The sequence below is a fragment of the Anabrus simplex genome, chromosome 7 (assembly GCF_040414725.1).
Source record: "Anabrus simplex isolate iqAnaSimp1 chromosome 7, ASM4041472v1, whole genome shotgun sequence".
Lineage (NCBI taxonomy): Eukaryota > Metazoa > Arthropoda > Insecta > Orthoptera > Tettigoniidae > Anabrus > Anabrus simplex.
In genome coordinates, this window is record NC_090271.1 from 32,808,781 (window position 1) to 32,821,110 (window position 12,330).

At 37.2% G+C, this 12,330-nt stretch overlaps 1 protein-coding gene across 1 annotated transcript in view; it reads left to right on the forward strand.

The window, feature by feature from the left end:
* Nucleotides 1–12,330, forward strand: part of LOC136877673 (dynein axonemal heavy chain 8) — a 353,345-nt gene that overhangs the window by 120,611 nt on the left and 220,404 nt on the right. The window contains exons 14-15 of the mRNA XM_068228699.1: nucleotides 3,187–3,505; nucleotides 8,259–8,427. Coding sequence (XP_068084800.1) covers nucleotides 3,187–3,505; nucleotides 8,259–8,427 — 488 coding nt within the window. The remainder of the gene's footprint in view (nucleotides 1–3,186; nucleotides 3,506–8,258; nucleotides 8,428–12,330) is intronic.

Genomic DNA, 12,330 nt, shown 5'->3' on the forward strand with positions numbered 1-12,330 from the left:
TGAAGTACATTGGGGACTTTGAGGGCCCTGGGACTGCTACGATAGCTGTGATGGCCCTTCAGGAACTATGAAAAGCAATGGCAAAAGGGGCTCTGGTTAAGACACAGCAGGTCGTTATGCATGTTAGGTACCAAAATGGGTTTTAAAAAAAGTGATGTACATTTAAATTGAGTAGCAATATTGTTTAGTATTTTTTGAAGTAATTCCACATACTGTATGAGTTGATTATGTGTGTAAGTACAGAAGATATTATGAGTAGAATTTTGTAAATAATATAAATTTATTAAGGATGAGCTGTGTGTTTAATAGAAAAATATTAATGTAAATTGTATAATACTGTATTTTAGGAAAAATGTCTTTTTTTTTTTCTTTTTAACTTAAAATATACTTGTTGAGAATAATGTATTTCTGTGTATCATTTGCCACTGAGGTACAGACATCATTTGCAAACAAAGTATTTTGATTTGATTTTGAATTTTAATTTTAATTTGATTTGATTTGATCCCTCTTGTTTCAATTACTGTTATTTTCCATAACATTTTTCTCTGACACATTGTTTTCAGAATGAGTATTCCCAACATATTCGTGCCTCTGTTGCGATCTGTTTTATTGACGCTTCAGTTAGCTTTCCAGCCAGCCCTGTCTATCATCACTTGGTCATCTATGAAAATAGAAGAATTCAGCCAAAGTGTTCAACGTGACCTTGCAAAAATAGAAGCGTTTGTAAAAGAGGTAGGTTCAGTTACTGTTTTACATACATACATTATGCTGTATAACTTGAACTGTTCACTGTTCGAGGGACATCCACTTGTGACCATTATTTTGTTTGGTGTTTATACTACAACACATAAATGGTAAGAATGTGTGTAATATACAGTATAATCGTCGTCATCCACTCCCTGTCTCAGATTCTCTCAGGTTCTCTCTGGGTAGCTTAGTGTACTAATGCCCTGCATATTATTCTATCCTTCCACCATTTCTCTTTAAATATACTGTTATTGTTGATTCCAAATGTCGGGCTGAGTGGCTGAGACAGTTAAGGTGCTGGCCTTCTAACCCCAGCTTGGCAGGTTCGATCCTGGCTCAGTCCGGTGGTATTTGAAGGTGCTCAAATACGACAGCCCCGTGTCGGTAGATTTACTGGCACGTTAAAGAACTCCTGTGGGACTAAATTCCGGCACCTCGGCATCTCCGAAGACCTTAAAAAGTAGTTAGTGGGACGTAAAACAAATAACATTATTATTATTATTATTATTATTATTATTATTATGTTGATTCCTTTGACTTTAACCCCTTCAGTGCTAGGTTGATAATGTAAACATACCCCGTCTGTGCTGGGTTCTTTTTTCTCCCAAGAATACGCGATTATTGAAAAATAGTTTTACTGGTTATTTAACTAATTAAGCATTAATTTATAATGATAATGATATTCAGACGTGGACATTACTGTGGTATTGTTGAAAGCAAGGTATAACACACAAACCCTGCACCATATGGTTCACACATATAATGTTTTTACACTGTGTCATCATTGTAAATGCAGACAAGACACAAATTTTCATTCACATTCATATCATTCCACTTCTACTATTCATAGAAAGTGGGTAAACTGTTAAGAAATTCATGCAATTTTCATGGGCAGCCTCCACAATAACCTGCACCAGTGCAGGACTGAACATATAGAAAGAAATGTATTTTCAGAGAATCGTCAAATAATATATTGTCTACCATAACACCTGAATTGTGTGAAAGATAGTGTGAAGTAAATTGACCAGCAATCAAAGAAAATTGTGACGACATATTTACTACAGTGTATGAAAGTGAGCAAGACCTCAATGTGTCAACACTTCGTACAGAGGTAGGAGTAAGATATCTTGAACATTTGCTGTGATTAAGGAATTGGAATGGCCCATGTGAAGGATGTGCAGACCCTAGGAAATGGGATGACATCACTCCTTTAGCTCCCAACTGTTGTATGAATTTTATTTTCAAGACACCCTGATTATACACCACCTGATCTAAGTATCTAGACACCTACTCAGAAGTGTCCTCTAATTATCCCTTGGATAACAGTGGAAGTTAACCTGCAATCACTCCTGTTGTAGATTTCACATAACATGCTGTGATTGGAATTATCTTTAAGGTTGATGAACAAATATGTGTGGAGCATTCATCGATGTACTATATGAGGCATCTGAATCAAAATTCCTGTCATTCAACTGAATAATTACCCTTGGCATCTTCTTCTAATCATGACAATATAAGTTTATTCCAGCATAACTCGGTGACAAACGAGAGAAAAGTATCACTTTATTATCGCTGATTCTCGCCATCAGGAGCATACACAGGGATTTTGGGAGGTATATCATCCCCCTGAATGTCTGATTTGTCAGCCCCACCTCCCCCTATGGGCAGTTGTGGAGCTAGTAGCTATATCATCATCATCATCAGTTCTCTGTCTATCAGCAGGCTTTTGAATGCATTTTTCAAGCTGATCTCTCTTCAGCCATTCTTTAAGTCTCACAGTATCTTCCATTAATTCTCACACTGTCCATCATCTGATACCTCCTTCTTCCCCTCAACCTTCTCCCTGCAACTCTTCCTTCCAATGCCTATTTTAATAAACATTCCTTCATAAACAGTTGCCTAACCAAGTCTTTTTTTCTCTTTTGAATAGTTTCCAGTATTGTTGTCCTTTCTTGCCTACTCTTTCTGATACTACTCTACTCCTTAATTTGTCTTGCCAGTTGATCTTCTACGTAAGACATCCTCCAGTACAATTTTTCTCTTGTGTTTGGTTTTTCACATTTTGTACTAAATTTTCTCTATCATGCAACCAATGCCAGACTGTGTTAGAATAAGATCTGTTCTTGATCAGTTTGAATGTAATGGTGAAGATATCTGATTCAGTATTAATTTGTGTGTATTAAGCAGTGTTTTGTTACATCTATTATTTATTCATTAATTAATGAAATAAATTTTGTTACTAAAATATTCCAAATTACGGCCAGCAATCTAAACTAGCCCTCTGTTATATGTGGCAGAGGACAGTGGGGAATGGAAAGTGCAGAGAAGCTATGCGAGGCAAGACAGCAGCTAGCACGTACTAGCTCACTGAAATATTAACTGATGTTAATCTCTAAATAATTGTTCCACTTATCCGATTCATTTCATTAATACCTGCAGGTGACAGATTTGAAAGATGCTCGAATTGAAAAGGCTCTGAACTCCATCTCATGTACCCTTCTCATCCACCTGCCTCGAGAAGAACCCATGACACCTAATGACTTCCTGGATACAAATATCAAGTTCACGAAATCTGCGGCTATTGATCTGGAGATCAAGTCTCGAGCAGCTGAGAAGGCAGCAATGGAGCTGATTTCAAAATTTTTAGCAAAGTTCACCTTTGCTCCTTCTGCCAAACCTCCCAGTGATTGGATGGATTTAGAAAAGACAGCTACATCTCCATCAGTTACCAATCTGGCAAACATCACTGATGATTCAGGTAAGAAATTTACTGAAATGTTCAAATGCTTCTGCTGGTTCATTTTTACCATATTATTAGCCTTTTGAATGTGTTGATTCACAACTAGATCATTGACTCCATATTTATTTATTTCTCTCTTGCCGGGCTGAGTGGCTCAGACGGTTGAGGCGCTGGCCTTCTGACCCCAACTTGGCAGGTTCGATCCTGGCTCAGTCCGGTGGTATTTGAAGGTGCTCAAATACGTCAGCCTCGTGTCGGTAGATTTACTGGCACGTAAAAGAACTCCTGCGGGACAAAATTCCGGCACCTCGGCGTCTCCGAAAACCGTGAAAGTAGTTAGTGGGACGTAAAGCAAATAACATTATTATTATTTCTCTCTTCCCTTTTCCTGTGCTTCTCTGACTTTTTCTTATCATACATTTCCCATTTATATCTGTCAAGATGGTCCCACAAAGCATTTTGACCAAGCAAGTTGGCTGTATGGTTTGGGGTGTGCAGCTGTGAGCTTGCATTCAGGAGATAGTGGTTTGAACCCCACTGTGAGCAGCCCTGAAAATAGTTTGCCGTTGTTTCCCCTTTTCACAGCATGCAAAAGCCGGGGCTGTACCTTAACCCTAGAGTACTAACATTACTCGGTAGTTGCAAAATACTAACATACGTAAAATTTATGTGCATGTCGTATGTACACTAAAACAATAAGCAAACTACACTTTGTTGCTAGATATGTTATTTAAGAATTAGGAAGTACAGTTTGCATTATGTTGTTAGTAAAGAATAATTCAAAACACCTAAAGGTGCGTACACACTTGCGAGCATCTTGTGAGCTGAGCGGCTCATGAACCGCTCATGGATAACATTAAGTGTCCGAGTGGCTCGCGAGCACTTCTTGAGCCATTTGCTTGCAGGATCAGTCTGTGAATTCTATGCAAAGATGTCTCCCATTATCAGAAGAACTTCCGGTTCGTCAAATGAAGTTGCTGTACATTTTCGTAGGTAATAGTGCATTTGCACTCAGCGAAAATGTTATGAAGCCATACCTGAGAGATCATGCCTCTGGAACTTACAAGAGAATCTTCAACTATCAATAAAAGTGTATATTTTTCATACTTTTGGTGAGCTTTCACTGAGAAATCTTGGAAGCTTGAGTAGTCCATCCACTTGGCTCCATAAGGGCTTTCTATTGGCTTCTTTTGTTATCGAGAGGTAATCACTTGGGAGATGTATCTCTCAATTTTTCAGTTTCCTTTCAATGCAGCTATGCACAGAATCACACTCCATCTGTGAATGTCCTTTCTCTAAGAATTTTTGGACCACAGTCATTGAAGTTCTGATTGAAAAATCCAAAATTACATTTGCCAATATTACTTTGCGATTTTGGTAAGTACATCCATCGCTATAGAAAGTTAACACAAGTTATGATTTTCATTTCCACGTTGACGTATAACTTATATAATAGAAATTAACTGAGGGATGTTCCACCATTCAACACAATGTATAAAACATGACATTTATTGAGCGAAAACCGGTTTCGATTCCCCTGGAATCACCATCACTTCACAATAAGTAAATAAATCAAAGGATCCTAATAACAATGAACATGAAAACTGCCTTAAGTGCTTTTACAATTTTATGCCAACCATTTAAATGTTAAAACATTCAAGCTCTTAAGTCTGTAGGCTTTTCCAATTGTGAAATTACCAGCATTTCGCCCTAGTGCAGCAGCGGGCTCATCAGTTGGAATGCTGCACCCTTTCCAAGACACCACTGCAAGCCTCCTCTGTAGCACAATCCAGTGACGGTGCACTAGGGGAAGCATGTGCCTCCACTTGTATAAGTGCCTGACTTTGGCCTGTATCAAAAAATATAAGGTTCCTAGAAGGATACCTTAATTTAAGTTCATCGATTGCGAATGTTAAATCATTCAAGCTGTTAAGTGTTTAGGCTTTCTCAGTCGTGAAATTATTGTAAACATAAATGTATTTAAGGCAGTTTTATGTCAACCATTGTAAATGTATTTAAGGCAGTTTCCATGTTGATTTGTATTAGGATCTTTGATTTATTTACTTACCGCGAACTGATGATGATTCCAAGGGAATCGAAACTGATTTTCGCTCAATAAATGTCATGTTTTATACATTGTGTTGAATGGTGGAATATCCCTCAATTAATTCCCATTATATAAAAAGTTATTGGAGTCTCCAAGGCTCAGGTGGCAGCGCGCCGGCCTCTCACCGCTGGATATCATGGTTCAAATCCCGGTCACTCCATGTGAGATTTGTGCTGGACAAAGTGGAGGCAGGACAGATTTTTCTCTGGGTACTTCAGTTTTCCCTGTCATATTTTATTCCAGCAACACTCTCCATTAACATTTCATTTCATCTCTGTCATTTATCATTGCCCCAGAGGAGTGCGACATGCTTCGGCAGCCAGCACATTTCCTATCCTCCCCGGCAGATGGGGGCTTCATTCATTCCATTCCTGACCCGGTCGAATGACTGGAAACAGGATGTGGATTTTCATTTCATATAGAAAGTTATTTCTTTTGATTCACCGCAGTATGTCTGAAAGTAATCTATAACGAATGTAATGAAGGTGGAAGCAAGAATCATGATATGATGGTGCTGTGAAGTTGTGGACGCAGAGTTTAGTTTTGTAAAACGTAGCACTTGCTGTAAGACTGGGTGCAACTTTTACTGCCTGAAAATCCATTGTCAAGACCACCACTTTGTTGTCTTTAGCCATTCCTTTGTCAAATTCCTTCTCCTGCCGAGTTCTGTCCTTCGTTATGATATGCTCCTTCCAGTCACTTTCACTGAAATTTCCAACTTCATACTTCACACACTCATTATATTTGCCCAAGTTTGTGAAGTGAGAGTTTCTTTTCATTAAACATTGCTACAACTTTCTTCTGCTGACAGGCTTATTCCCAGACGTCCCACATTCAATGTAGTGCATAATGTAGAGCTAGCTAAGTGAGACGATATTTTGTTCCAAATATAATGTAGAACTTCCTTTTCTGGCATAATGCGATGGTAATTTAGAAAAAGAATCAAAAACATCACTTAATATGTGGTTTCTGTCTCCTCTCTTGGGCAAAGACATTTTCCTTGGCTGGTTCTGAGTCTCTGTTGAATCACACATACTATGCTGACCCTTTCTCACCATAGTCGAGGACTGTAAATTCACACAGCCCAAGAGTGGCAAGGAACATTGTTTTGCACACCAGAATAAGCTCATTATCAACAATTAAGCAATACAAAAGGGTATTATTTCTTCTGGAGATATTCCCTGTTTATCTTTATTTTGGTTCAATACGCCGCACATTACTCACAATGTAAACCTTTCACTGTTCCCATGTCATATCCGACCAGAATTTACGAAAAATAAGTCCCCTAGTTTCATCAGAAATCATGTCACCTTTTTTACTTGATTTCCAATAGTATTCAGATTGACACCATGCCCCTAGTTGCATCTCAGACCTGTTCATATTTTGGACAGCATTGTTACATCCCCAAGGAGCGAATAAACCCAACATAGGGTTGACTGTGCATCCATAGTTTTTTTATTCTTCTCCCTCTTGCCCAAAGCCCATGGCATAATTTCGTTATTCTCATTATCACTACCTGAAAAACCCATTTCCATCTGAAGTTTCAGCAGTAACATTTATTAAAGAATCATTCCCAGTAAGCGCACATTTCTCATCTGGGGTTGATAGCTGTTCAGGAGATAATACTCTACTTTTATTCAATTCTCCATCTTCCACAAACGGTTTTGACGAAAATTTCTTCCCAGCGTCTAGTGGCTGATCGAATAGAACCTTGTATAATTTCCAGCATTTATTTCGAAAATATAGATTTTGTTCACAAAACTTTTGATATAGCTGTTCAATTTCTTCGTCACTAACTGTACAGTCACCAGACCATTCATCTGAATCCATACTCAGATTACAGTGTCAATCGGCACCTAGAAGTAGAAAATTAAATATGCCTGAATTAAAAGCCACGCTCATATTGAATAAGCGCAAGAAATAACTTATGATACTGTAACATTAGAGCTAACAGACAAACCTCATAATCATGCGTTCAAATAATCTCACAGTGTTCTGAGCACGCACTTCTATTTCAATACATAATGAACTCACTGCATGGAAGGATGGATGATAGAAGTTGTTCATTTCTCTTAGTTTTACATGCTAGTAAAACTAAGATGACATATGTCCTCACCTTACCCCTTTCACATCTCTGTCAAAATAATAATTACACAGAATGCTCAGGAACACATTAAAAATGAACACTCCACTTAGTAAACCAGATAATCACTATTCGCGACAATAATGGTTATGAGGTTTTGTTGAGATCTTCTTGCCTAAGCGCGGCAAATGTTGATCGACGATAACTTGTAACCCAGACTCATTGGGATACAAGGAATTGCACTGCATGTATTAAGATGCAAGTTGGCATCTGGCTTACGTTATACCAGAAAATGAATGTTTTAGTCTTCAGCAGCTTACAAGATTTTGTAGGAGGGAGACGTAACAAACACAGAAAACATCCCGCCCAGATCTCAATTTGGCATTTTTGTGGGTTACAAGATGTTGTATGTGCACCATTGAAATACTCATTATATTCCCTTGTTTATTACCTACCCATCCCATTCTTCCTGACCAGTTGTTTATATCCATTTGAGTGCTATAATTTCAGAAAGAGTTCCCTTTATTCCTCCGTGGTGGGAGAGATAACAAAATGTTTAAATCTGTTAATGTATTTTTCAGTGTTCAGAGATGTTGAGATGCCAGAGGGTCCTCCGCAGTTTGATGTCCCCACAGTGCACTCCGACTGCATGGAACTCTTCCTCATGTTCAGTCAGAACACTCTGGAAGCGTTAGTTCGAGCAACTAAGCTGTCTTTGGAGCTTCTCAAGAAGAGGAGTTCTGGCAATATGTGAGTCGCATCTGTCTGACAGTGTATTGGTGACCTCTTTCTTATTTTATTCTTATTTTTCCTTTGTTTATGTATTTCCAGTACAAAAATTTTAGCTAGGCCTTCATTGATTTTAAGAAAGTACAAGGGCGAATCAAAAAGTAAGTTACATTAGCTTGCCGCGAGAGCATGCTGTATTGATAAACTTAACCATAATAGGTTAATATGGTTTTCTGATCCTGTAATGACTTGTCAGAATCTATTACAGAATTATTTAAAATAGTTTTACTTGAGTCCGCCTTGTCAATACACCTTATAATGATAGAAAAGTCTTCTTCTTCGTCTTCTTCTTCTTCTTCCCGATGAGGCCCGCTAAGGACCATGTTCCAATTTCAATTCAGTTCTTCATACTGTGTTGTTTTCTCTTCCGCTCCTTCCAATATTCTTTGATCCTTTCACTATGCTGTTTCCTTCTGTCTTCGGACCACTTCGCACCAGGCTTCTTGTTCAATCTTCCTTGGAATCCTTCCATACTTACTACCCTCTTTCTAAAAATTTCTCTGTCCATAGTTTCTTCTTATATTATTTCTTTCTAAATCTTTCCTTACTTCTTGAATCCAGCTAGTTGTTGCCTTTTTGTCCCAAAGGTACTTGAAAATCCTTTTTGTTAATCTGGAATCATCCATTCTGTAAATATGTCCAAAAAATTGCAATCTCCTTTTTCTTATGGTTTCTGTTATGTTTTCTATGTTCCTGTATATTTCATCATTATATTTCCATACTTCTGTTGTTTTCACAGGGCCTAAGATTTTTCTCATGATTCTCCTTTCTAGTACCTCAAGTTTATCTAATCTATAGTTTAGTACCAGGCATTCACTTGCATTTAAGCATTCCGGTTTCACCACTGTAGTGTAGTGCCTTATTTTAAGATTTTTAGATAGACACTTTTTGTTATAAAAATTATTTGTGATACCATATGTTCTTTCCATCTTGTGTACCCTTTCTTCTACTGCAGATTTGTCTAAACCATTTTCTTGAACTATTTCTCCCAGATATTTGAATTTCATTACTCTTTCTACTAGACCAATATCTGTTGCCATAAATTTTGGAGCATTCTTAATGTTGGTAATAAATTTTGTTTCTTCTATGGAGATTCTCAAACCTGTCTTGTTAGCTATTTCTTCCAAAGGATTGATTTGCGTTGTTGCACTTGTTAGGTTTCCTGACAATTCTGAAAATTATTTATTTATTATTACTTATTATTTTATTATTATTTATTCTTAAAATTATTTATTTTACCATACATGTTTTGGGAAATCATCCATTCTGTAATAGCATGCTGTGTGTCGTGACCGTGGAAATTGTGGAGCAAATTACGGAAAGTGCAGACACCATTGCAAGTTATAAATCTCATTCCGTATTGACGGTTGTCACTTTACAAAAGAAAATATTTAAAAATCCTCCTTATCTATACAAATCAACTCATCAGTTAGATGAAGCAAAGTCTAAACATGTTTCAGCCTAATCTCAAGGCCATCTTCACTAGCAGAACAGTAATTACATAATACACAAACAAATTAAAAATCGTAATGAAGTGAAGCGACAATGATCATGATTAGTGAATTTAAAAACATATCGAGGTATAAAGTCCTCTTGTCTAACAGATCGTCAATTAAAACTGCTGACTGTTAAAATGAAGACACTGTGCTGAGGAGTATAGTGAGACCGTCAATACTATGGGTTAAAACGTGTGTAACTTCTGTAATGAGAAAAAGGAAATACGAGTGGATGAAAAACAAGATAAAAAATAATGTACGATAAGAAAAGTCATATAACTTACTTGTAACAAAAGTTGTCGTCTCGAATGGAGATGACCTTGTCAGTCTCAAGTCACATTGCCTGTGTGTGGCTTACTGTGTACCTGTGTCGATGTGGTTGGGAGGGGGAATGGAGGGGGAGGGGCGAGGAGGGAGGGACGATGTGAGTCACGGAAGGAGAGTGTTGATGGAAGGGCGGGTCTTGTTCTAGAATGTCGGTAGTGAAACTCGTTTTTACTACTGAATTTTTCACAGATGAGCGGGACAAAGGTTTCCAATAAAATATTTTTCTTTTCATTAATTTCATTCAAGTTGTATACGGGATTGTTATATTGGTCGATATCTATATAAATATTCTCTAGTATATTAAGTAAGGGACCTTTCTGTTCATAATGCAGGATCTTTAAATCTTGATCAATTGTTGTTTATTTATGATTTTTCTCTCTACAATGTTCGCTCATGGCTGAGTAGCGATTATACTTTAGGGCATTGAGGTGTTCGGAGTATCTTCCATAGAAGCTGCGGCCTGTTTGCCCAATATAGGTTGAAAGACATGATTGGCATTTTAATTTGTATATCCCAGAGTTTGAATATTTTTGGTGGCTGTTGACAGTATGAGAATTAAAAAACGTTTTCGCATTGGTGTGAACGGTCTTGAAAGCTACTTTTAACTTGTGTTTTTTAAAGATGTTTGAAATAGGATATATGTTATTATTATTAAAGGTAAATGTGGTGAACTTCTCTTTAGGGGAAGATTCTTTTTTCTAAGGTGGTCTTGGGTTTACTTTAAAATTTATTGAGAATTTTGTTCACGAAAGCTTTACTGAAACCATTACCTTCGCCTATTGCATAAATGGTGTTGATTTCCTTTCTAAAATTCTTATGGGATAACGGAACATTGAGAGCTCTGAAAATCATACTATTGTAAGCTGCCTTCTTCTGTGTCCCTGGGTGTAGAGAAGTTTGGTGGATTGTGTTTATTGTGTGAGTGGGCTTCCTGTAAATATTAAATGAAAGGGTTTTGTTCTGATTGCGGGTAATAGTTAAATCGAGATAATTAAGGGAATTGTTGTTCTCAGATTCTACCGTGAACTTTATGTGCAGATCCAGATTATTAAGTAATTCAAGAACGGTGTTATCAGTAATGTGAGAATCCAGGATAATAAAAGTATCATCCGCATACCAAGTCCAATGTTTGATCCCATTCATTTTACCTATAATATGAGGCATTCAAGGAAATCTACGTAAATATCAGCGAGGATTCCCGAGGCCGGTGACCCCATAGGAAGACCCTTCTGTTGATATATGATGTTGTTAAAAGTGAAGAACCCATTATTTAATGTAAACTTGAGGATCTGAACAAACTCTTCTATCTCCCCTACGGTCAATTTACTGAATTTGGAAAGATTGTTTTTTACTATTTCGATAGTGTTATTGATGGGTACATTCGCGTACATATTGACTATGTCAAGGGAGTGAAGGGTGTAATGTTTCGGTAATGTGAGATTTTTTATTCTATTGCAGAATTCCAGGGAATTTTTAACTGACGCGTTAGCTTGAAAGAAATAATGTGTTTTAAGAAAATTGTGAATATATTGGGGTATTTTGTACGTCGGACTACTTCTGAAGTTAATGACGGGCCTTATGGGGACATCCGCCACCACATTTACCTTTAATAATAACATATATCCTATTTCAAACATCTTTAAAAAACACAAGTTAAAAGTAGCTTTCAAGACCGTTCACACCAATGCGAAAACGTTTTTTAATTCTCATACTGTCAACAGCCACCAAAAATATTCAAACTCTGGGATATACAAATTAAAATGCCAATCATGTCTTTCAACCTATATTGTGCAAACAGGCCGCAGCTTCAATGTAAGATACTCCGAACACCTCAATGCCCTAAAGTATAATCGCTACTCAGCCATGAGCGAACATTGTAGAGAGAAAAAACATAAATAAACAACAATTGATCAAGATTTAAAGATCCTGCATTATGAACAGAAAGGTCCCTTACTTAATATACTAGAGAAAATTTATATAGATATCGACCAATATAACAATCCCGTATACAACTTGAATGAAATTAATGAAAAGAAAAATA